At 36.4% G+C, this 27,340-nt stretch overlaps 1 protein-coding gene across 2 annotated transcripts in view; it reads left to right on the top strand.

The window, feature by feature from the left end:
* Positions 1-23,883, top strand: part of LOC125689885 (uncharacterized) — a 59,382-nt gene extending 35,499 nt beyond the window's left edge. The window contains exons 5-7 of one of the 2 annotated variants that reach the window (XM_048937613.1): positions 6,995-7,106; positions 18,969-19,125; positions 23,088-23,883. In XM_048937613.1, the coding sequence (XP_048793570.1) occupies positions 6,995-7,106; positions 18,969-19,125; positions 23,088-23,375 (557 nt within the window). In that variant the 3' untranslated portion in view covers positions 23,376-23,883. Of the gene's footprint in view, positions 1-6,994; positions 7,107-18,968; positions 20,220-23,087 lie in introns of both variants that reach the window. The other variant, XR_007375445.1, reaches the window with a different exon arrangement.
* The last annotated feature ends 3,457 nt before the right edge of the window (positions 23,884-27,340 follow it).

Consider the following 27,340-nt stretch of genomic DNA (forward strand, 5'->3'; position numbering starts at 1 on the left):
CACAGCACGTCATCCAGACGCCTCTTGAACACTGCCAGGGATGGGGACTCCACCACCTCTCTGGGCAGCCATTCCAGTGCCTGACCACTCTCTGAGAGAAAAAGTTCTTCCTTATGTCCAACCTAAACCTCCTCTGGCACAACTTGCGGCCATTGCCCCATGTCCTGCTTGTTGCTTGGGAGAAGAGGCCAAATCCCTCTTCACCACAACCTCCTTCACGAAGTTGTAGAGTGCAGTGAGGTCTCCCCTGAGCCTCCTCTTCTTCAGACTGAACAATCCCAGCTCATGAAGAAACAGATATTCAAGAACTTGTCTCCTCATTTTTGTCAACTGTGTTTGTAATGTAGTCCTTGCTCTTTAATGTTTAAACATTAGAGAATATTCCTCTTTGCTAGGGTTCATGCTTGAAGTTGTTAATAAGTACATAAATGTTCATAACTTAGTAAGAACTACACACATGATTTTTCTTTTGTCTAATAATTTAAACTATTTGATAACTCCATATGACAGAGAGACTAAACAAAAAAAGACACTAAAAATTATTTCTCTACTTCTGTGAGGAGCTTGATATTATAGTGTTTGCCAGGTTAAAAACCCTGTGTCTGGAGCAAGACTGGATCAGACTAAATAGGGTGTCAAAGAGGAACAAAAACAAATACATTTGCTTCTTTGAAGAACTGTAGCTCCTTAGCTGAAATTTGTGTAATTTCTGACGGTGTGTGTACAAGGAAACATTTTGTGAATATACAAAATATGCTAAGATATTACTTATGATTGCTCATAATCAATTTCTTTTCTAACTGCAAAATGGGTGTATAGTACTCAGAAACCCATTTCTCAGAGTAGCATGCTCTTATTGATAGCTTTCTTCCTTTCTTATCCATTACTGCTTGCTTTCCATCCTTGTTAGTCATGTACTTGCCAGAGATCATCCACTGTGAAAGAAGAAACCTAGTCTTCCCTGTATCATCTTGTAAACCACTAAATTATATGCTTTAAAAGACTCAACTATCCCAAAGTCATACCCCTGGGAAGTTCTTGTATAGGGGAATATTCTTGAAATGCTGCAGAAACAAGAGTAAGATCACTCATCTTAGTTGGAATAAATAATTCTTCTTGTGAACAGAAGTGATTGACAACTAAATATTTTACAGTTTATCAGCAATACTCTAAAATATGCTCCTAATAGCAAGAAATAAGTGAAATGCACATTTATGTACACCTAAGCACCTTTCTAGGGAGATAATGTTCCATCATGCTACCACTTAAATTGTGTTCCAGGCCCAAGGGTGTTCAAAGGAAAACGCAACAGATTTCAGAAAGAATTCTTAGTGCTTCCTGGAATTTTATTAAATGTTCTCATGAATTTCTCGTGCTCTACAAAAAAACCTGAGAAAAATGTATGTGAGGATTTTTCTAAGAATTCGGAATTCATGAGAGGGACAAGAAATACTTTCTAGAGGTTTTAAATAGTAATGTTGCAGAAGCTTAGTTTGTCACGCAAAAAGAATGAATAATGAGACAGCTCCTGTTGTTGGCTCAGGAAGAAGAGATACCATTGCAAACAGAATAGATTTGTTTATGCTTTCTACATATAAGATCTAGAGAGAAGGAACATCCTAATTATCTGTTAAGCATTATTCATATTCATTTGAGGAGGTTCTAACGTGTATAGTGATTTGAACTGTAAAAAAACCCCATGCCATTGGAGTGTCTATGCCTAACATAGTAAACACTAGCAAGAAATCTGTGTAGTATGCCATGACGTTAAACAGACATAATTAGGTATGAAAAGCTATCAAGATAAAATTTGCTATCAGTTGGGAAGCCCAAGGGTACTGTCACTTCCTGGAAAAGAAACTGTGAAACTTTCATGCGAAAAAGGTTTGTAATGATAGTGGCATTATAAGAGAGAGCCACAGAGTAATACAAATTCATCTTCAGGCAAATGTGGTTCCCTGTTGTGATGAAATACAGTCAGAGGTATTTATTATTATATTCACAGCTAATGTTCTCCTTGGTTGACTAGGATTCTAGCCGGCTGCCAAAATCCACTCGTTTTCTTTAACTACCATTTGCTCTTTCCAGTGATTATCACATACGGATCAATAAAATGAGATCCTACCAGCCTTTTTTTTTTGAGAGGTTTAGAGCTCTGAAAATTTGAGCTGTATGTAATTATGATGATTGTGATTAATAATTCCTGGTAAACTTCTCTGGAGGCAAAGAAAAATAGCCAAGTAGATTGGTGAATTCAGCTTGTCTGACTGTAAACTCTGATATGACACTAAGTTATAGCAGGTGATGTCTTTTGTCCAGATAATCTAGAAGCTGTGTTCTATTTGAACTACAAAAGTCTGAGGAAAAAAATAATCTTTAGCAGGATAAACTGCAACAAGCTTAAAAGAATTCCACTAGCAAGATGTGAATTCTTCATCCAGTGGAGTCTGTGGTATATATTTATCATCTAATGTTACAAATAAGTCTTTCTCTTATATCTTGTAAACATTAAAAAAGAAAAAAAAAGATTAAAAATAATGACATCTACATTATTTCTCTTCTCCAAACTTCCTGGAATCAGTGTTCTTAATAAGATACATTAATGACTGGTCAAAATTACTTCATAGTAGAAATTGAGATAATAAAATGAGCTATGTGAGTTTACTATCTTTTGGAGGAGGATCCATGTTTTCTAGCCTAACTGCTCAATCAGGACATGATTTTGAATTCAATTTTTTCTTCTGGAGCATTCATATGGTAGTAGTAACTAAGACTACAAGCACACAGGTCTCACAGTCAGAAGAGCAATAACTCGTTATAGAATAACGTGACAGGACATTTTGCAGCAACTACTTTGTTACTTGAAACTATAGGTATTTGGATGTCAAAGGTTTTAGATTATACTCATATCTTAAATAAGAGTGAAAAGAAAAGAAAAATTGTGGAGACTTCTCCATTTTTACACAGGATCAAGAGAAATTAGGCCAAAAGTCACTCATGTATTCACCTTTACAAAGAATATGTCAGCCCAACTAATTTGAAAATGTGTGAACACATGAAAAACACAATAATAATATGGATATAACTGAATAATATAATTTAAGCAGAAGAAACAGCAAGTCTTAAAACTTGAATAATGTTTCCAATATTATCTTTGATGCCAGGTTGCTTAAATTCTCTGCTTCAGCCTGTAGTCTTTCTGATTATTACAGGATTTTTAAGGAACCGTCAGAAAAGAACTATTTTACCATGGTAGTAACAGTAGAAAGTACTGATTTTACTAATCATAAGAAAGTCCTCTACAACACGAATGTTCAGCATCTGCAAATAAAATAGGAGAATAAATATCAGCACAGATTAATCAACCAGAAAATGACAACACTTCATCTTTTTGTTATGGCTGTAATGAAAGAGCAGTCGTAATCCTGAGGTGCATCCAAAGAGGTGTTTTCTAGGAAAGATCAGATAGCTTGCAAATGCCTTTCTCTAGAAAGTTGTGTGCAGTTCTGTCTTCTGATATTCTGAATGCAGTTGTTCTAAAGGAATATGGACCTAAAGGAGACCTTTAGTGGCAGGAAATGGAGATCGTGCTCTACAGAATGAGGAAAAAGAACTTATTTTGCTTAACTTAGCTAAGTGGAGCTTTCTGTTCTTTACATATGTGCTGAAGAGGTGCACTTATAGCAGAAGTGAATAACTGTTGAACTTGTCATAACTGAACTTAGGTTGGAAGTTAGAATAAAGCTCCTAACCACCAAAGGTAAGAGATCTAAAAGAAGATTCCAGTAGGAGGAGTGTAGGTAGATATCCTAAACGCTTTTTGATTAATTCGTGAAAAGGACTATATGACATGTAACAGTAAGAGATTGATAGGCTTTTATGTTGTCAGATATGTAAATTCTGCAATATAAATCTGCCAAAGTTTCAGTTATAAAAATGATTTTTTTTAGAGACAAGAATATTTGTGCTTGGGTAATGGAGAAAATATTGAGAATGTGCATGGTTTTAAGGGAAAATATGCAGCTTGTAGCTGTTGTATATTTTCAGTGATGAAGACAATATGAAGCAGTGAAGTGGCTCAAGGCTGTAGTTATTCTAAGACCTGCAGAATATCTTGATGTGTAATTGGCTTAATTCATAAAGATTGTCCAATCTAAGACTGTCTGGAACATGATTTAAGGTAGCAGTGAATAAGTTCAATGTTCTTATTTGTTTGTATCATTTGAGAGTGATTGTGTCTGAAAACAAATTTTACACGACTATTAGCTAACAAGCTTGCATTCAATCCAGTAAGTCTGAGGTAATCTTGATAACCTATAAGAGGTAATTAGATATATGTAGAGATCATACTTGCTCCTCTCATTAGATATTTGTTTTTTGTAACTCATGTTTACAAACTACTGTAGTGTTGATGCCAGCTTGCTCTAAAATCCCATTTTAGTGCTACTAAGGAAAGCTATTCCCCGTATTTGGCTCTCAAGCTGCATCAATCTATTTTGAACATAAAGCAGGCCACTGTAAGATATGCTATTTCCATTTTGACATTAGATTGTATGCATACATTATGAGGGATTGAACTTTAAATCAATCCAGAAACTATATCCAGGACAGAATGTAACACCTGATACTAAAATTCTGCATTTTTGCAGAATACAGGTCAAGCTGAATTCTCACAACCATGCATGCTACATTCCAGGTGCAGCTGAAGATTTGAATAATTTTGCAAGGATGATATAGAATCTGTGATTTTTCAGAACCAGTTTTATATCCTGCCACAACTCTGGTTCAGCAGAAGCATTTGATTAAGAAATTGGGAGAAGAACTGAGTGATACCAAAAAATAAGAAATGTAACAACTGAAGACAAGTATTTTATGCATTATTTTTAATAGAACTCCAGCTATTAATAGATTGTTTCCTGTCTTGTTTTGTCTTTATATTGCCAAAGCTTAATCTTGTTGTTTAGGCCATTAACCTCTTTACCTAGGTTGAGGTGGGAAAAAAGTGAAACAGAAGAAAATGGCACTTGTAAGAAAGGACATTGTTATTGGATTTGATGCTTATTGTAGAGTTGCTTTGTTGGAATGACTTTACAGAAGAAACCCTTAAAGATTAGGATTAAAGACTGGGATACTCTATCCTCTTATGTACTAGATTTTACAATACTAGAGCACAGTAGGGGCTTGTGTTCGTATCTAATATATAGCTGAATCCCTGAAGATGCCAACTCTGTGCTTCTATTCTGCATAAGACATCACTTCAGTCATAATTTCTTTTTCTTAAAGCTTCCAGGCATCTGTACTTGAAACACGTATTTATTACACTCAGGATATGAAAGATATGTACAAAAATCAAATGTCAAGGTTTCTTCTGTTTGTTTTTAATTCCAAAGAAAGGCTCTCATTCTCTTTTTTGTGGGGATTTTGAGGAAGATGACAAATAAATTACAAAGCTTGAGAAAATTGCTTCCAGACAACACTAGAAAAGAACAAAAAGCCACTGAAACCAGTTGACTCAGCCCTGATTTCTTCCAACGAAAAAGAAAAAATTCATCTGGTCCCAGAAGAAGAAGGATTAAACTTTAGAATGAACTGAGATTTTGATGAGTAAAATACAGGGTAAACTAGAAGTCTTTATATGCATGCATGCACGTGAAAAATTGAGAACCTCTAGTATCTCCACTTTAGGAAGCAAAAAGATGCTTAATTTTTGTTTTTTTTTTTCTTATTTTTTTCCAGTCAGCTCTCACATTTTTCTATATTTATTAGTATTTATGAAAAAAAAAAAAACATGATGGTACACTGCTCTGCGTGTAGACAGCTTTGTTAATATCTCCTGCAATTGTATGGTGTATGGTGTGAGCAGATAGCTGTGTTGCAAAGCATACAAAGTACATCAATACATTGTTAGATCATATAATTAATGGATCAAAACCAGTAATAGGAAGGGGCTATGCATTTCCCTGTTGCATTACTATTTGGTTTTTCCTTCTGTAGTCTAAAATACCAGGTGCCTTCAGTTAACAGTCTGCAAATATGGTGGGCCAACTGCTTCCAGCAGATGTGAGTCAGAGTTCTCCAAAGATGCTCAGAACTGCACACTGTATTTGTAACACTCAGATCTGGTTGGGAGATGGTTGTGTGAGTCTCATACACTCTGCCACATGCACGAAATGTGCTAAAAGGTGGTTGCAGCAAGGAATTACAGTATGTTTAACATCTCAGTGGTAACCTCTTCAGAGAAACAATATCATCATTTAGTCACAAAAACATTGCTAAGTTTTAATAATAACAGTGCTGAGCACAGGATGATAGAAACGTGTATTTGTTGGATGGTGAATGCACAACAAAGTGGGAGCACTTACCCAATGGCAGTGATACCACCAGGAATCCAGCTGTGCAGTGCTGGTGTCTGTGTCTCACTGAGTGAAATACCGGACTAATTGTAGATCTAAAATAAGTTCTAATCTATTGTAATTAATGAAATTGTAAGAACCTGTCTTTCACGTTCGAGTTCATGAAAGCATTGATTTAGGTTGGGGAGATTTAATTGTGATTTTCAAGCATAAAATTCAAACTATATTTAGAATACCTAAAATCACAAACAAAAAATACATGTTCTCTCCCTGCTAAGATACAAAGACAAGTGAAGAGTGGAACCCTTTCCTTTTGTATTCTCTCAAACCAGGATAAGGATAAGCAGTGGAGCTGACTCCTTCATAACCAAGCCCTGAGGCACAGCAGGAACCTGGCAGCTCTGCCTTCAGCAGGGCCAGCTTGAGCAGGCTAACCAGCATGCTGCTTGGCTGTGGACTGTGAGAATGCTGTTACCAGATCAGTCCCCTTTCCTGATGTGGTGGAGAAGACATCCACCTTTGTATGTGCATGCATGTGCTGGTTCATATGCATGAACCAACATAGCGTGCACACATGTTCTTGTCAATGTCTGCCAAGCTTCTTAACTGCTTCTCTTACCTCTTATTTTTTCATACTTCAGCTGAGACAGACTGCTCTGAGCTGGAAATATCAATAAAAGGAGTTGCAGGAATAACGCATGCCTGCTTTGTATGCACAGATTGTGCTGCTGGGGAGCCACTCCTACCTCACAAGTGAGTTCTTCTCTCATTGCTATGCATTTTTGCTATCCTTCACTATCTGAAATAAACTGACATTAGTTTTGGCAGTAAAAAAGAAGTTCAAATAAACCTATCTGAGCCTTCAAAAACATCTGATGCTGTAAGACTGTTGCAGAGCTTACTCTGTATGGTATAAATATTCTACAAATTGGTGAAACTGCAGTAGCAAGGGAAGAGCTAAAAGATGCTGTGATGCTGTTATAGTTCTCACCTAAGTCTATGATTATTTTTGCACTCTGATTTAGTCATAAACAGCCCTTAAATCAGGTTATTTATCTGAATTTCCTGAATTGAACTGCTGTGACAGGGCACACAGGGCTTTGAGCAACCTGGTCTAGTGGGAAGTGTCCCTGGCTACAGCAGAGGGGTTGGAACTAGATGATTTGAATGGTCCCTTCCAACCCAAACTATCCTGTGACACATGATCTTACATTTTTTATCCAACTTCTCATTGCTTTCTGACCAAGAATTCTTAGGGGAAAATACTGAAGGTACCAATGAAGTCCCAGATTCTGTTCGTGAGTAGTGAAGTACATTATCAAATGAAAAGCTCAGATTCTTCAGTACAGTAGACACTTGAACTGTGTGAATTTGATAATTGAGATTGTACAATCTTCATGTTTCTGAAAACAAATACGTGCGTTTCCACAGACGGAAGATCCTTGCCTTCTCTCTTTTACAAGCTATTCTCCCCATGCTTGTATGGTCTCAACAATGCATAATCTATCCCTTCATTTATTTGACTGTCCCTAATCCATAAAAATGTTTCTTTCATTTTGTGATTAAACTGCTGAAAGACAGCCAGTACAAAATTGATGCTGCTTGGCACTGCGTTGCTTTACCACTCCATTCATATCTGCACCAGAGCAGCCATACTTGTATTCAAGGCTCAGTGCCATCACAGCCCACCAGCACATCTGCTACTGATATTTCTCAGGTCTGATTGCACTTCTGTAGATATTAGTGATTGCATGACTGTTACATTATGTTTTGCAAGTAGAGCTAAGACTACAATGTTAAAAAATATTTTTCTCTAAGATGTCAAAATTTAAAATTTTAAAGTTTAAATACTTTATCTTGAAACATGGAGCTTGTAGGAATTATGAATTTTCTTCATAATTTTAAAAACATACTCGGAAAATTTTCTTAGGCAAAAAATTTGATGTTTCAAAGGCAGCAAAAAAGACTAATTTTTTGGGGAAGAATTAATAAGTACAAACTCTGACTGCATGGGTTATAAAAACTTTAATGAAAAATATATACGTGACGCATGTAAAATGAGAAGTCTATGTGAATTAGGAACAAACCAGATTTTTAGAAGGATTTTCACAATTTTTCACTCCACTATAGAATGAAAGAAATTAAATTCAGAATTTCTGAAGAAAAATTATGGAAAATATTTGATTGATAAAGTCATTTATTTTATCTAAAAATGAATTTTCACTTTTCAGTTTTTGTGGTTTGATATAAATGATATAAATCTTGAAAATAAGAACTTGAATATATTTATGAAAAGAGCAAGCATTTCATTTTTCTTCTTTTGGGATTCTTATCTTTGCACAAAACAACTTGTTTCTGAAACATTTGCCAGTGGGAAAAAAATACTTGTAAGATTTCTAGTGAGCTCAAGATACCAAAAAATAGAAGGGAAGCTAGAAGTGAAATACTAAACTTTAAAAGATTGCTAACCTCCAGCTCAACTCTGCTTGACAAAGTAGGCAGTGGCAACTCACCAGAGAACAACGGCAACTTTATGAGCAAGTTCTAGCTATAAACACAAGATAAAATTGATTTGATCAATGATGTGACATAATATAATCACAAGAAACAGACCAGTGCTCTGAGATATCTCCTACCTCCTTAATGGGGTTGCAGGAAAGGAATATTTTTCAGGTCTGTTGACGTCACACAGAAGATTTTTTTTTTTTTTTTTTTGAGCTTTTAAATAACAGAATAAGATTTTTTTAGTGCATAACCTCACACTGAAATAATATGATACAATGCATTTGCTAGATATAACACGGTGTGGACTAGTTTGTTTTCCAGATGGTTTTCTTAAGGTATATTGAAAGTCTTTTGGTTAAACATTTTCAGATAGGCATATAGTGGAAATATTTAATTATAATAGATTCTTGTAAATAGTCCAAAGTAAAGCTGTTCTAGTTATCCCATAGTCATGAAACCATTTCTGGATGATTTCTGAGCTTCAAATGTAAAATCAAAGCAAATGACAATTTAGATATAGTGAAGAGCAAGTGCAGTGGGATAAATAAAAATGGTTTCGCTCTTTCATGTCTCTCATCTTGAACTTGAAGGTCTTTCAGCTTTGTATTTCACCAAGTGATCCTAGTGAACTGTGGTCCTGAATGATTGAATAAACCTGCTTCAAAACCTTTTTTTAGTTTTGAATAATCTGAATTTGAAAGCATTGAATGCTTGGAGTAAAAATGAAATCAAATTTCTATGTAGGTTATTGTGAAAGAAAATTCTTGCCAATGCCGCCTACTTTTCTCATTAAGTTACTTGATTTGAGTTTTTTTAATCAGTGCTCTGGGCTGCCCCCAACCTGAATGGGTCAAGTTATCAAAAAATGAGTGGATGCAGTTGTGTGGTGATGCCTACTGGGCAAGAAGCAATTAATGCTGGAGATCGAAATTAACAGCGTTCTAAATTTTATAGAAGGAAGAATGTAGTCAACAATATTTGGATTAAGAAATATCTACCAAGACTCTTTTTAAAGTATATGTCATTTTTAGAACAGACTTCGGCACTTAAAAGTCTAAGTTTTGCTGAAAGCTGATCATAAATAGTTATATTTTATCTGTCAAATCAAAGGTGCTCCATAAGCCTCACCAAACGAGTCATCATACAGAGTAATCATACACTTCTACTTTATTATTGTCTACATAACATGAACATATATTCACTTTATAATGAATTTTCATGTAGTATAGGCTTGAATCAGACCCCATTTTTGGCTTTGATATGTAGTCTTTGTCCTTCGTGGATTCATTTTCCTTACATCATCTCAGCTACCCTGTGAAATACTTTTCAAAATACTTTTCCAGTGAAGCAAAACATTTTTCCAAAAGCCACACCTTTTTGTATATTATTTTATTCATAGCTTTTAGGAGAGGGATACTTTTTTAGTTATTCAATTTTATAATTCCTTTCCCCAGCTCTATAAAGCAAATTGAAGGTTTTGCTGAGCTCTTACTACATAGTACCTTTTGTGTCCTTGCTTCTTGTGTTACCTTGGGATTTCCATTCCAGTTGATTAATATTTTACTTTTGCACTTCTATTGTGACCTTGTCAGTTTCTGCAGGTGGTTTCATAGTCTAATACTCTTTCAAAAAGCATCTTTTTGCCTTTGACATTCATTTTGTCCAACCTTGGATAAAATGTAGCATAAAAGCTACATTTATTGGAAGTAACTTTTCTTTCTCTTCGTTACTCATCCATATGCATTCACACTGTGCGTGATTCCATCCACACCATACACTCACTAATTTCCTAAAGGTGAAACTCCTGTTATTAGCTTCTTCTGAAAGACAGGATAGGAGAAGTGAAGTCATCACAATCATTATGGTGTAGATTCAGAAGCTATATTTCTATGCAACAATAATGCCAGAAAAGAGAAAGAGGAGTAAGATTCTGTTCTTAGTAAATTGGAAAAAAACGTTATAATGATCTTAGATGAACTCCACATATTCAAATTCTAACTGAACTTGAGACCTTTACCTTTTGCTTTTCTTAATTAAACTTCTATTTCCACTTGAATCTTGTCTGGTGAAAAGACAATCTGGATAAAGCAGACTTCTCTGTAGAGTAACTACTTCAGACAAAAATGATTTGTACATGCAACATTTAGTTCCTTCCAGAAGATGAGGTATGTGTTTTGCCAGAATTTTAGGACTAGTTTGAAAGTTCTATAAAAAAACACATAGGACTCCTTTATTTTAGAATTTAGTAGAATATCTATCTGTGGACAAATTAGTCATTTTACAAAGATTTATTCCTTTACTTTCACTAGAAGTAAACAGTTTGTTAGGCTGAGGCTGCAAGTGATCTGACTGCTATTACCACTGAATTAAAAGTCAAGTTGAAGTGGAAGGATGAAATCTCTTTTCTCATAGGCTATTTCAGAAGCCTGTCAAAGTGTTGTCCATGTTCATTCTTGTCTGTTGCACAGTATCTTTGAGTTCACTTGGTAATGATGATCTAATGACTAAATTTGTCTACTTGATTGACATATACAAATTGATTGAAATTCAGCCAGTCATACTGAAATTTTAGTAGTTTTGCCTATCGTTTCATTGGAATGAATAAAAAAGGAGTACTTGTTGAAAATAAAACAGAGCTAATAAAAGTTAATCAACTTGTTTATTAGTTTGTTTTTTTACCTGAAGAAGCAAATACGAATTTGGCATCTTTTAAAATTTAGGTTGATAGTAGATTAGAATGGAATGCTTGTAAGCTTAATTGCTTGATCACACACAGACACTAAGTATTAGACAACCAAATACTCCAGTGGAAAATATTCAATTTTCAAGAATTCTTTTGCATCAATCTTGAAATCATCAATGTTTGTATCTTGTTATCAGTGCTCAAGAGCAGATACTTGGCAGTATCTGTAGGGGTGTAGTTACAAATTACCGTCTCCTCTAATATTATTATAATATGTTCAGTCTGTCTGGCTTCTCCCTTTGTAAATCTGTGCACCTTAATAATGATATAGTTTTCCCACTGGGAAATGGGATGTCAAGATTTCTCATCTTTCTTTGTATTGGTTGTCCTTTTATTTTGCACCACTGTTTCCTAGAATCCTAGAATCTCTCCTGGAAAGTGACACTTATTGTTCTTGCAGCTGGCCATGTATTATGCATTCACCTGTGCAGTTTCAAATGTGATATAGGTAAAGAGATAAGACTCATCTCACATGGGGAAGTCTGTATAGTCACCTGTTCCTTTCATCCTTCATCCAGAAATAACAAGCAAAAAATTGAGACTGAAGTCCATGTATTCATGTCTATTAATTCTCATCTTTAGTTTTCAAGGTAGAAGAAAGCAAAGAATTCCATGCTCTTTGATAACAATAATGGAGTCTAAACATGGAAGTATAATCCTCTGCTTTCTCAGATGCTGCCTCGGCAGTTACCACCAACTATTGTCCTGATGGGATAAATCAGCTTCTTTTATCCATTTCATTGTAACTAACTCATAGTGGAAAAAATATGTATTACTGCTATTTCCAAAATCCACCCAGCCACTACAACACTGCTATTTGTGACACTGAATCTCAAAAATGTCTTTGATCACTGCAGTGATGAATTAGTCCTAATTATTTCAAATTTCAAGCCTTTCAGTGATAGGCAGTCTTCAGTAGAATCTATGATATGCACCATTTGATACTGCAGCTCTATGAACTGCTTAGTGTCATTGTTTCCCATTCTTCTAATCCTTTTATCCTTATCACATGAAGAGCGGTTTAATAATACATATGCTAGCAGAACACAGAGGATATATTGATCCTGTCATTCCTGTCAGTGGTTTCTCGGTACCTGTGTGCCTCTCTCCTGTCTGCACACTGAATTTGTCAAAATCATGAAGCAGAATCACACTGCTGTCTTCCTTTCACACTTGCACATAAGTTAGGAAAAACTTCAAACTCTAATGCTACCTGTTACTTTTTTGAACAAAAGCAAATGCAGTGGGACAAGATGACGTGGGAGGTCATGACATCAGACTCATGATATCAGAAATGCTGGATGAGAGAAGCCTGAAAGAAATCAATCCTAACCGATGTTTCTTGCAGGATGACTGTCCTTTCTCCAAAACCCTAGTAGATGGCAGTGAATCTGTGGGTTGAAATAAACACTGAAGTCTTCTCTGCATTCTTGGGAATGATTCTTCCTTTGTTTCCTCCAGATCTCAGTGTTGAGTCAGCACCACGTTGTAATGCAGGCAGATTTTCCTCTCAGAGTTTTCCCAGGCTGTATTTCTCTCACTGCCTTTTTTCACTCTGCATTCAAAAAGTTGAGCTTGCCCTTGGAGAAAGGAACAATTCCCTACAGAACATGATAAGAAATATACACTGGGTTTATACAGTAAACTTGGAAAAAAATCTTTTTCTTCCACAACATAAAAGGAGTAAAGTGCTCAAAAATAAAGATCATTTAAACATCAATTTATATTTAAGAAGATTTTATCACATTATATAGAAGTTGAGTTTTGGCTACTATTTTTTCACTAGCTCTAGGAGAGTTTTGTTTCTGCTTTTAGACACACAGGAGACCTCTTTTCTAATGTTAATGATTTCCTCTTGGATTTTACAGTGGCCGGGGCTTATATAAAATAAAAGTCCTTTATCCTTTATATATAAAGTCCTATATCAAATAAAAGTCCTTTCATTTACATTCCCAAAGAATGAACCAAAGGTCTTCAAGATGGTACTACGATTCATAGCAAGTTAATTCGTATGAGTTGGGCTAAACTACTTTTCTGATGGAGGAACATCTCTGAACAAAGAACTGAAAGAAAGCAAGTCTCTAAATTGCTAGTCTCTAAATCATTCTGCAAATTCAGACCTTTGGAAGAACACTTAAAAGCTAAATCTCATCATATGGAATCATCAGAATTCACTCTTCAGGGCATTCTGTTTCAAAGACTCAAAGAGTGTAGGTTATCATAGCAGGTGGCAGATAATGATGTAATGTGGAATCATCACATTAGGAACACGTCTCCCTCCTCAAGCATAGTCTTTTGGAACTTCAGTAGCCCCAGTGAGAGAGTTCCTACTAGCAACCAGGCAGCTCTCTGGAGCTCTAGATACAACTTTTTCTGGGACTGCTGCCCTTCTGTACCACAGGATGGGACAGTACACAAATGAGCAATTCTTTTATCACTGTTAGAGTCAAAGGCTGCAAGATCATCTCCTTCCCCTTCGTAACATGACTATAGAGAGCCTTGAATCGCTCAGAAAGTGAACAGTCTTTCTGTCATCTTGTGACAGAAAGAGAAATTACTGTATAGGTCTTATAGTAATGCCTCCTATTTATTTCCATGGCAACTACAACAGATACAAAAAGCACAATAACACCATTTGATAGAGCAAATTATCAGCTACAAAACGCTGTTTTTCAACACAGTCACCATTGCCAGAGGTGAACAAAAGCCTGCATGCCACACCTGTATGCCACACCTGTAACATTCTGCTCCAGCAGAGGTGACCCACTGTTTCTGATGCCACACACCACCCACCACCTCGCTGTACTCACATCCACTGTTTGGTCTCTATAAACAGTCAGTAAGCATCAGTGAATGTCAGTGGGTGCAACTCATTCCAGTGACACCTTTGATTCATACGTGTGCACTGCCATGTCAGATGCCAATTTGTCAGACTGCCCCTCTGCTGGTATCCGTCACACAGAAACAAAATGTAACAGGGTATTGGTGGGAAGGTTCAACCTCTACTGCCATACCACCAAAAGCCTCATGTTGTGGGACTAACATCATAAAATGCGAGGCATTAATTTTGGAGCAGCCCTCATAATACACCAAGATAGGTTCTTTGAAAACAGTCATTTCCCAATGACTGTCAACTCCTTTTTTTTCTTTTTTTTTCTTCTCTTTTTTCCCATAACGTCCTCAGAGACCTTTATTTTTAACAAACAAACAATTTGTATGACTACTGGTGTTCCAGAGTGAAATCAGTGATCACAGAATCTCTTGTAGTGACAGTTTTATAGTCCCAAAATGCCAGCAATTCTTAGAACTAAATGCAAAATATATTTCTTCAAATTACTTTCCTTCACTAAGTATTCTAGTCTTGATGTAGCTATAAAACTGGTGAGACAACATCTAGCTGTAGGTGTCCCTGCTCATTGCAGGGGAGTTGGACTAGATGACCTTTAAAAGTCCCTTCTAACTTAAAAGATTCTATGATTCTATGAACGTGGTGGTTAAAGTGAACATTTAACAAATGTACAAACATGTTTCACCGTATACAAACACGTCTGTGTCTTTCCATGTGAAATGTCAAACAAAAAAGAGAAATCTGTGATTCTTGTCATTTATTTACAAAGCTGTGTTGAAATTATTAACAACAGTAGTCGTTAATATATTAGGGCTTTTGTTATCAAAGAAGCAATGAAGTAGTATAATCTGCAAAACTATATACACTTTTAAACAAATGTGAAAAGTAGAGCTCTTTCAGTATGTTGTTAATGCATACATCTGAGATGGAAATAAATTAGTAAAACTGAACCAGGCATGAGAACTTTGGGAAATTTGGTTTTATCTTGAATGCCATGATCATTCAATGTGCCTGAGAATTAAGGATAGGCAAGAACGTGTTTTGGCTAGGCAACACAAGGTGCAGCTTTTCTGCCTCCAGCAGCCCTACGTCTCTGCTTGATGGGTAAGGAAGAAGGCACAGTCATGATTCAGAGCTACAATTTCTCAGTGGACAGCTGGCTACTGCCCGTCAGCTGTTTACAGTTCCCACAAATGAAGCTGGGGCAATGTACAGCCTCCAGACAGTATTTTATATTGGCGTGGGTTAGGTTAAGTCTGTTCTTAATCTTCAGAATCTTTTGACTACTCCAGTGCTATTGATTACCCAAATACCATGAGAGCACAGATAAATAAATATAAATAGATGCAAAATGTTGTCTCTAACATTTCTCTAATTCTCCCAGATTTGTTCCAGGGGGCAGTGGGGAAAGGAGGGGTAGAGAGGAGGAAAGTACAAAAAGCAACAACAACAGGAAAAAAAAAAGCACCTATACCTCTCTAATATTTCCAGTACATTTTACCAGAGAAATCTGTACACTTGTGGCACTGAAACTTGCAACTCCTTATTATATAAATGTACTTACATTGCTCTCCAAAATCAGCTCCTGGTCTCCCTAGCAACACAGACTGCAAAGAGCTCACCAGCTTGGTGTTCTGCTGTCTATGCAAGTTTCCAAGTCAATTGGAAGATTTTTGGTTTAGAATTCAGAACTTCCCTTAAACCAGCTCAAATTACTGGGTAGGGAGATTCTTCTTTTGCAGAAGTCTCATAAAAGCTGCATTTAATTGGAATATATAAGCAATGAACCAATAGAAAAACATAATTTTTCATGTAGCTGAATGAAGACCTGGCAATTTATTGCTTTCCTCCTTCCCTATCCTATGCCTCATGATTGTAGAAGAAGACATTTTTATACTGAAACTCATTTCTTTAACATAGCTTTCCTTAATAACTTACTCACAGAAGAATAGAAGAACACAAGCAAGAATAATTCTTCCTTTCTCAAAACTTCTAGAAAGTAATGCATTTCTCTTACATGGTAAGAAAGAAATGTGAGAAATATTATTTATTATTCCACACGTCAGCGCTTCTGAGGTATTATCATAGGACAAATGATTTCACAAGACTCTCTTCGCTTGCTTCGGCCGTTGAAGTTTTAAATTGGTTCTGGAAATTAGAATTTCTTTTTCAAACATTCCTTCCACAGTCTTTTCTAGTTAGGTCGAGTGGTTTTTGTCTTTGTTTTTGTTGTTCTTTCTTTTAAAACTTGATTTTCATGCTAGTTCCGTATGCACACAAAGTAACAGTAATTTCATCTAGATTTAAGACTGAGATAGTTTCCCTTCATCAGCTGCCACAGCATTCCACTATGTGTCACAGAATCAAGGAGGAAATCACTAATGAAGGCAATGCCACATTTTTAAACAGTCAAATGTTATGTTACCCGAAACATCTGCAGGTTTCTGGATTCATTTGCACAGTACCAAGAACGAAGGGAGAGAACAGAAGGTCAGTCAGGCGCTCAGGTGGCTCTAAGCCCCAGGATCCTACCCTGGAGTCCAAAATAGGCTAGTGGGAAAAGTGATACAGCAATGAGATCACTGCGTGCTTCTGGACAGTTTCCTTTTTCCTATATGTACAGAGAAGAATCCCTCTATTATAGCAAGGCCCAGAACATGAAGATGGGCAGAGGTTTAGCTGAAGGGAAAGAAAAATATATTCTTGTACTGCTGGATTTTCCTGTCTGAATGAGTGGGAAACAGCTCTGCGGCTTGCTTGCTGGAAAGCTGCGGGACCTGGAAGAAGGGATAGGCACATGTCAGACAGATGTACTCAGATCAGGAACTTCCCTTGGTAAGGAAGTCAGGACGGTTTTGTTTTCCTTCATGGGTTTAAATTATGGGAACAAACCATAAAAGTCTTTGATGGAGGCCTTTAAGCACGCATGCCATACTACTCAGCTGTGCTGCTAGCACTGGCTTAGACACGTCCCCAGGCCTGGGTTCTGCGAACATGCTCTGTGCGTACGCTCTGTACTCTGACTGCTCCGCAACAAAACATGGCTGTGTCTATTGCTGCTTTATTGGCATTTCTGCTCCAGAGCAATGCAAAACCACCAGCCCCAGAAAAAAAAATAAATCCGTTTAATTACATTTTCCACCACATCTGCTTGGATCCAAGAGACTTGCTGAACACTGTGCTGCCTCCAGGTAACACAGGGAAAGGGCTTCTCCAGTCTGTACCAAACTCCTGCTGCCTGGGGTTTGCTCATGTTACTGAAACGCTCTGTAAAATGAAATTTAGTTTGACAAAAATCAGCTGCAAATGAACTACAACTCTGGTTTCTGATTAAGACTTGAATGACTAGATTGCGTCTGGGGTATGATTTTAAACAAAGGTATGCCTTTGTGTGTAGTTTGTGCCTAACTTTAGGTGTCTGATTGCAGAACGGCACATTTAATACATGTAAATGATTTAAAAATAGATCTGATATCTGTGTCATCTACAGGATATGTATGACCTTGAACACAGCAGCATGTGTGCTATTTTTCATTGTTTATCCGTAAATAAAGATTAATCAGACTACCTCAAACTGAAGCAAGAAAGTTCTTTCTCATTTTCCCCTCCATTCCTCAGAATGAATTCAGAATAGGAGAAGTGGTTTCCAGATCCGTCATGCAAGCTAAATCAAAACCAGAACTAAGAAATAAAGGAAGACTTTCCCTTCTGTATACTGTTTGCTTCCCAGTCTCTTTTATCAGCCTTTTTTTTCATAGCAGTTTCTAAAGAAAACCTGTATCAGTCAGAAACATGGAGATATACAGTAAAAGTTTAATCAGCGCTGCTTTATTGCCTACTTTTTTTGAAAGAGATAGCATGGTAGAGACATTCACTTGTTTTCCTTCAACCATTTATGTTTGTACAAATGTTTTGAATTCATCCTTCATTCACTGTAGGTAGATAGGTGGTTACACAATGGTTACACAATGAGGCTTGTCCTGATTTAATTGCCCCTTGCTTATGCAAAATTCTATTTATGGAAAGTGATTTGGCTTGACAGTAAGTGGTGGCTAAATGTTTTATTCTACTAAATAATTTATTAATTAAAAATGAGTCTATTCCAGCAATTCAGATTTGTGTTCTCAGTCTGCTTATGAATGAGTTTGTTTTGCATCTGATGTTTATGGATGGGCTGCTTTCAATAACAAAAAGCAAGCAAGCACCTTTGGGGACTTTAATGTAAAGAACAGATTCAGGCAAATTCCTGCATATGGCTAACCAAACTGAAAGCTACCTAAATTGAAGAACATCTCCAAATTATGTAGAATAAATAATTAGATTTTCCCCCATATAATTAAAATCTGCCCTGTAAATGCATACACGCATGGGATTAGAGTCACATTTCCATTTGAAACTTCACCTCTGGCATTTCCTGACTTTGGGGAACTTAACCATACAGTCTTCTAGTTTTTACTTTCTTGAATTCAATGTTCATTTACTTTTGTAAAATTCAATGTTTATTTGTCGTTATCTGTAGATCAAACATCTGCCTGTGGATACACAGACCATGCCAACTGCTTGCAGGCTTCGCCAAAGGGGAACACCCAGCTTTGGGGTCTAGAAACATCGGCCCTTACTCACTGCGCTGTTTTTTCATGAAAAGGCCAAATGTATTCCTTCCAGCAGAGGGCAGCGTAAGTTCCAGCAGCGTCTTAGTGTAATTTAGGAGACAAAATTCAAATATTCTTAGGAAAAAAAAACAAAAAAACCCAACTTGAAGTAGATGATAAACAAGAGAGCTCATTTGCCTTGCCCTTCAGGTGAAACGTGATTTTATCTTGGCTTTATTCCATGAAGTACAGAGTAGACCTTTTGATTAACAGTGGTGTGCCATTATGAAAAGAAAAACTTCTCCAGCTCTTAAGAATTAAAAATGTGAATTCTTGATACATAAATAATGTATTCTGAAAGCCTTATTTTAAAAAGCCTTATTTTTTTGTGGCTCAGTTTAAGGTGTACCTTTTTGACAAATACTTTTCCCTTAAAGAAAAAATAAGATTAGCATTTTATGGCAAGCAATTAAGATTTTGTCCACAGTAGTGTTTCTAATAACAAACTATGCAGACACATAAGGGATCTATCTCTCTCAATACTCATTATGAGATAATGGTGCTCTATTTCAGATTTCTGACCTTTGCAAAGATGAAAATGCCATCAAAATGATAAGATTCTGTGACAGATTGGAAATCATATGGCTTCAGATTGCAATTGTATGGTTGTAATTTAGTAGCTCTCTTCTATAAGAAAGACTTAGAACCTTTATTGATAGCTATGAATTATCCTTTTTCCTTGCATCCTTGTAGAATATCCACTCTGTGAGTTTGATGCTCAGTGTCTGCAGTTTAGCAGCTTTGCTGGTATATGCCTAAAGCATGAGGCAAGTGCTATATGAACATGATTTTTACTCTCATGTAGGATGAACTTCTGTTCTCTTTAACACTTTTTATTGACTAAATTCAATCCAAAGAGTTTGTGCAGTAAAGTCTTGCAGGTAATACAATTGTTTTGAAAAGCTGAAAAAATAAAAAAAATAAGTGTTTGGGTAATGATATTTTAACCTCTTTTTCTTTCTTCCTTTGCATTTGTGTGGAAGAGACATGTGGCAACATATGACCAGAACAAGGAGAAAATTATGAAATTAATTGTAGCAAATGTGAAATCCTAGATGCACATAAGCCAGGTTCTGAGTTAAACTCATGAAATGCTTTTCAGATTAGAGATATTACTGGTAAGTAGAGAATCAAATTTCCAATTTCAGCTATTTACTTCATATAAACATCCTGGCAGCAAATTAACCACAAAAATGTTGGACGAAATCATGTTCTTCATCTAAATCTACAATGAATATCTAGCCAAAAGAAGTATGTTGCTCTTTACCGGTACCTCTCAAAGTTCTCAGTGAGTTTTCTTTTTGATTTATTTTGCTTGTCTTATATTTTCATAAACATGAACCTTTGATATACACCAGCTTTTCCAGTAAGGTAGCTCTAGAGCAATAGATTGAACCTCCTATTAAGTAAATAAATCTGCTCTTAACTTCCAAAATTACAAGTAACACCAGGAATGTCAGGGCAACCTTGAGGATAAGCCAAGACTTAGCACAGCTGCTATGACCTTGCATGTCAGCAACTCAGCCTCTATCAGTGTTTGATTGTGTACAACATAGAGTTTCTTGAGTTTTACATTAATTTCATTGTATTTCCTTTAGCTACATACTAAGGAAATAAAAAAGTATATAGAGAACATATTCAGTCTCTGTATGAGGTTTCCTAGGAGTTCTGGTCTCTGATAGATAGTTTTTTATTATGGGAGTTATATTAATTTACTACAAAAGGAAATAGATGCTGTTGCCATATTGGAAGCTTCCATGAGCTGAAGCCACTGTGCTCACAATAAGAATTTATCTTCTCTGACCTACCACACAGGATGCAGAGCCAGGAAAGAAGCTTTCCTTATACACACAGCAATGAATAATGACAGTTTTTTTAGGAACTAATCCTCTTCCCTCTGTACTTCAATTAAGGGCTCTTTAATGAATGTCTAATTTTAAACATGCAATTAGTCAGGGTAAGAACAGTAGACCTACCTGTACTTTATTTCCTTTATGTGTCGTCTTTACTGTCTTCAACAGCAGTATAATCAGTTTCTACAGTGCAGTAGTTACTGGTTAAAAATGAACTTATATTCTCAGAGGAAGATGAAATTCAACATTTCTTTCATAGTTGAGTAAGGCTTCTGAATACTTTCTATTAGGTATGTGTTTATTTGTGTTTCTTCTATTTCAAAAACAGGGCCAGAAATATCAATATACTTTTTGTAATATATCTAATGAGTTCAATTATTCCAAGAAATAAAAATCACTCTTTGCTTTAATTTTACAGTTCTTAAGATTTTTCTGATCTGAGACACTGAAGTTTTGGGGACCAAATTTTCAGTAATCTGAAAATTACTGCAAAGGAACATTATTTTTTTTTATTTTATTTTTATTATTGTTGATCTGATTTCAGTCACAGTTGATAGTTTTTTATCTGCTCCATCCAGTTTATGATTGTAACATAGGTACTTTTGCTGGGGATAGACATCCAGCTGTTAGGTAAAGACTGGAAATTCTGACCAATCATGTAATGCTTCAGTGTCAACAGCAACATGAACTCAAGAGGACCTCCAGAAAAGTTCAATAAGCTATTCAGAGAATGTTTTGCTTTCCATGTCAAAACTCTTATTTTTCTGGTGAAGAGGAGAAGTATTTCTTCAGTTACTTCAAGTAGCAAAGCCTACTTCACACACTGCATTTCAGTCTAGAACTCTGGTGGTAGTATATTTGCCAAAATTCACAATCTGAGTCTCAATTATGAATTTCTAAATTCTAATGACACTTAAATAATTAACCTAAGAACGTCAAGAGCTTTTGGACACATAAAAGCTGCTTTTTTAATAATCTTCCTTCTCATGAGTGCTGAAGTACTCGTTAAGAAAAAAGAAGGATTAATTCAACATGGTCAAAATGCCCACAACATGATAGATTTTAGAGCAGGATTTAAACAATAAATGTTTTATATGTTGCTCTGTAAAGAAATGTCAGTCTCTGGAAATTCAGTCATACAATGTCTCTGCCATTGTTTCCCAGGAGAACAGTGATGCTTTTCACCCAAGTATTTTCTCACAGTATGTATATAAGCTGAAGAATCTGTTTATGTTTTGAATTATACACATGTGGTTTAGATTTACTTTTGATTTTTCTGATTGTCATAGGTCTGATTAAAGGAAGGGAAAATGCTGCTTATGCTCTTTTTAATAAATTACACTTTCTAGTGTTTCAGATTAGATGGGAACTTAAGGAAATGTTATGTTCCATTACCTTTTAATTGTATGCAAATTCACCAATGTTAAAATTCTAGGAGACTTGATTGCAGAGCACACTTTTCCAGTACTTTCACCACCTTTTCCCAGGCTCTGCATGAAGCTGAATTTGTGTAGAATTCATTCACCTATTCATGTTTTGAGTTACAAAAACAGAAAAATCAATTTTATTCATAGAAGAAAGGCTTCTTTCATTTTTATTTCTCTTGTTTCTCCTCGATCCTTTACTCCTTCAACACACATTTTCAGGCAGTAACTTGAAATGTTGATGTGTCCAAACACAATATTTACTGAGAAATATCTGCTTTCATCAATGACAAAGGGAAAAGGCAGAAAACCTTGGAAGCTACTAAGAATGAGTGTTTATCAAATTCATATCAATATGGGCAAGCAACCAAGAATATGTGTTCTCCATGAATATTTGTACTAAAATGCACAAATGTTTGCCTAAAGGTATGTTCTAAAATTGCATTACTATGAATGAAATAAATGTTCCTATCATCTTGGCTTCCCAAAGCAGCACAAGGCTTTCCTAGACTCCAATAAGAATTACGTCAGTGAAGCAAGCACACTGCTCTTCATAACAGATGGTCGTTTGGGTACAATTAAAACATGGTTATGAGTCTATTAGAGCAGGAAAAAAGCATCTTGTGTCAATTTTACACATATTTGTTTGATGGTACCTGGTCTTTCCAGGCATCTATTTACTCACTCAATTGGCTTATTTCTGTCCCAGTACAGTTCGATTTTGACACCAAGTTCTCCAGCAGAAAGGAGACAAATCCGACAGAAGAGCAGCCCATGGGAAGACAAAACTGTCAAAGAAAGAAGGAAGAGAAAACAATCCAACTGTTTCCTTGCAACGCATCCTTTCCCTGGGAAGATGAGAAGCTGCATTTCAGCTGCTGTAGAGAAAGCACAAGCCAGATGTGGAGTTCAGTGCCAGTGCATCGACTCACAGGACAGAATGTGTGCACAGGAGGTGTCAAAGCCCAGAAGTGCAGCAGCACAGAAGAGATTATGAGGTTCTTTCTTCTCCTCCACTTGGATGCTTCAAGCAGTGAAGCTAAAGCAGCACAGGCAGAGCGGCAGAATATGGCATCCTTAATGCCTAGTGGCCTAGCAGATTAATTGTGCAACCATTGTCCCCCACTTTTCCTGCATATTAAAGTGGGGCTAATGAGTCATTAATTGCAGTCTGCTTGGAAGAATGGGTTGTTTGTTCAGCACTTTGAAATCATAAATCAATATACACTGCAAATACGATGTGCCGCCTACAGCTTCATTCAACAGAGAGCAGCATTGGACAGGAAAAAAATGATGCCTCTCCCTGGTTCATAATGCTGCCCTCTGTAGAACCAGGTGGTGTGGATGACTCCTTGGTGTCTGTCTGGAGAATAAGTGTGATGGAAGAGGGCTTTTCCACCATCTCCTGCGGGCAAAGTGAGCAAACCTAAATGAAGTAAGAGGAGGATACAAATGGTGATCACCTGAATCATTTTGGCTTCCATAGATATGACTATTCATTTAGTAAGCCGATGACACAAATATTTTCTTTGGCACTCCAAGGTCCTCTACAGGCGTATTAGGCAGTATTTTCAGAGAAGCATTTAAAAAAAAAAAAAAAAAAAAAAAAAAAAAAAAAAGTCACATTATGTGATATTTCTTAGGATTTCCTTAAATGTTGGCTTTAGAATTCAAGGAAGTTTTGGAAAAAAATCAATTTCTCTTTCTGACACAGCATTCCCTGAGGTAGGTTGCAGCAGCTTTCAGGCCTCCCTAGTGCCGCATTTTGAGAGATACAGCATGTCCAGGCTCTGTTCAGTGCCATACCACCCCCTGTGCTTCTCCTCCTTCACTCTAAGGGTCTTCCCAGGGATGCTCTGAAAATAGGGAAGTTTTACCACCTGTAGGACTGCAGCTCGTACTGAAAGACTGCTAAAAAAAAAAAATTAAATAATTTTTTTATAAAAAGCAAATAAGATTTGCTGTATTCACATTTTGCCAGTTCTTTTCAACTACTGACAAGTCCTAACAAATCTCTGCATCATTATTTCTAATACATAGCTACAAGAAGCTGCACTTAGGTTTCACTTTTCAGGATTAACTCTGCCTTTTCATTTTCTGCTTATGCTGTAAGCATAACAGGGTAAGGGCTTAAAACAGAATTTACAGTGAATCCAGAACATATACTCATTTGTGTGACTTTGTAATTGTAATTCTGAAGACAAAAATGTTACCCTTCCTTTTCCTTTGGTTTGCAATGACGCGTGACAGTGAGCATTACGACCAAGACTGAAATTCACTATATGCAGCCCACCTCATCCTGCCCCAAATATGTGGATGACTGTTGAAGTACCATAATAATGCACAAAGGAGAAAGAAAGAAGGAGAGAATGTTTTTTTCTTTTTTTTTTCCTTCTCTTTTTTTTTCTTTTTTAATTTATGTCAGGCATTTTACTTTCAAAAAATCCTTGTGAGTTCAGGAGACACAGTTTTATTAATAGCATATTTCAGCTTTATCTTCTCCACCATGTGACTTGCACTAAGGAGACACCTTCACAAGCAAAATGGAAGGGACAAGAAGAGGCTGGTTATGCAGGAACAGCTGCTTGTTTTCAGCAGCATCACTTGAGAGTTTTTCACATTCTCCTTCTCCGCCTCTCCCCAAATGTTCAGCCTGCTGTGTGCAAGCTGGGTGTTTACAGTTCAGGACTATGGAGGAGGAGGAAATATTTTGCCTATTGTTCAGTGACGTCAATGGCTTCGCTCCCAGTCACTTGAGGGACACTGGTGCTTAGCAAATGTCAGTACACTGCTGCTACTGCATGTGCCTTACAGCCGCTAGCAGGAATTTAAGGTCTCTCCTCCAAGATAGATCCAGTTGGTGGATGAGGTGTGTGTGAAGGGCAAAGAGTGACCGCCGTGGAAAGCTGCTCTGCTGCTTTCTGCACAGGAAAGCATTACATGCTACATTTTGTTGCAGAATTGATATAGCACGTTTCTTAGCATTAAATGCTGCACTGAGCATAAAAACCATCTTTTATCCTGCACCAAATCCTTCCTCTCACTGCCTTTGTCTGTATTAAATCAAAGTTCTAAAAATAACACAGAAGACACTGAGAATTTTATAATTAATCAGGATAAATATTTAACTCAATTCTGACTGTATTCAGTGCTTTTCTGATGTGCTGTTGTTACGTATTTTGTCACCAGATGTTGATAACTGAACTGCAGATGTATTTTGTTGAAGGTCTTTTTAAGCTCGGAGCAGATTTTATTTTAATGCAGTATTTGTGAGAGGGAAGCATGGGTGCAGTTGATGTTCCTAAAGGGACAGCAATTGGAAAGCCACTCTTTGACCACTTATTTTGCATTAAAACTTATTTGAAATTATATTTGGCGAACTTTGCTGCCTATATTTGTAATGAAAAAAAAGGGTATCTACAGCTTTTACATATGTATGTGGGGAGCTGAGGTTTTAGAAAGTGCTGAGGAACTGTTGCTTGTTGTCAGTGCCTTAGGTGGTCACATTAGGATTTTGTTGTTGAAATTGAAGTGGTTGGTTTAAAAAAAAATGACCCATTAGATATTTAAATGGATTTGTGGCTCTGGATGGCAACAAAAGTTCAGCTTAATAATTGTTTTTATGTGGGATGTCAGATTTGTTTCATATTAATAAAATAAGTACAGTGAAAACTTCAAGTGTTTTGAGGGCTGATTACAGCTGACAGAGTTGTGTAATCACATAATTTTGGATAAAAGGAGAACATTAATTTATATTCCCTTTTAGTAGGGAAAAACAAAGGTGAACACGGAGACTAGTGCTGGGTTTATGCTGGGAAAATAAAGAGTCAAACAAATCAGTATTAATATTCTAATTCTTGACCAAGCAACTGACCATCATCCATTGCCTACAGGTATAGACTGCCACAGAAAAGAGGCCATAAGTAGTCCAGCTTTTTGTGTTGAAAAGAAAACTATCAATGGTTTGAGCTGATACGGACCTATACATTTTATGCATTGCACGCATGTATGGATCATGACTGATCAACAAAAGAGGGCCTTTCCCCATAAAGCTGGATGACTGGAGAATGAAGACAAAATTGTTCATATAACATATATTTAAAAAATAAAGTCAAAAGAAAGTAAATTTTGATAAAAGATAGTTGAAATAAGGAACAAAACCAGCAGTTTCCTGTAATTTGACTCACTTTTGTATATGATTTACATTCTTCAATTATATGATCACATGATTCCTGTTTTTTTTTCCATCTCCAAAGAATGAGGGGCCACCTGCCTCAACCTCTGCAAGGGCAGTATTAGTATTGGAATGTAGAATATTAGGAGGCTAAGATGGCAATTATTTTCTTTGATCTCACCATATAGTCTAGCACACTATCTTACAACAGATTACAGAAATTCAGAAAAAGTCTGTATTGCTTTGTGTATGTACGCTGCAGTCAGACTTTTTGGAAAATTTAGCTGAAGACCTCCGAAGGCTCTATCTCAAGCACACATGGACTGCAGTTTTTTTCAGATGTTTTCAACTTGTTGAGCTGAAGTTGCCTTTTTTGAGGTGTAAAAACACAGAGAATTCATTTATCATTTGAATTTCAAAGTGTGGAGGCCGAAATTGTTCTGCGCGAAACTGCTGTAAGAATTTTAATATGTGGGAAATAGACCTTTTAGGTTCTTACATAGTATTTTAACTAGAAACTCAACACAGTTGGTGTTGGGTTGGTACTCAGCAGGGGAAATTTGAGATCAAAAGGTTAAAACTAGGGAGAACATGTTGAAGAAATTATTCAAAAACCATAATTTATATTATATTATAAACTTAAGATGTAAGAGGCTGAAATAAAAGCACAGTGGATATAAGATAAGAAAGGAGAATTTGAATTCCACTTAGGGATACGCTTTAGAGTTGTAAATCAGAATTATAAGGTAAGGTGTAGCAGAAATAGTAAGTCATGGCCTGAACCACTG

Source organism: Lagopus muta, chromosome 2 (genome assembly GCF_023343835.1).
Source record: "Lagopus muta isolate bLagMut1 chromosome 2, bLagMut1 primary, whole genome shotgun sequence".
Lineage (NCBI taxonomy): Eukaryota > Metazoa > Chordata > Aves > Galliformes > Phasianidae > Lagopus > Lagopus muta.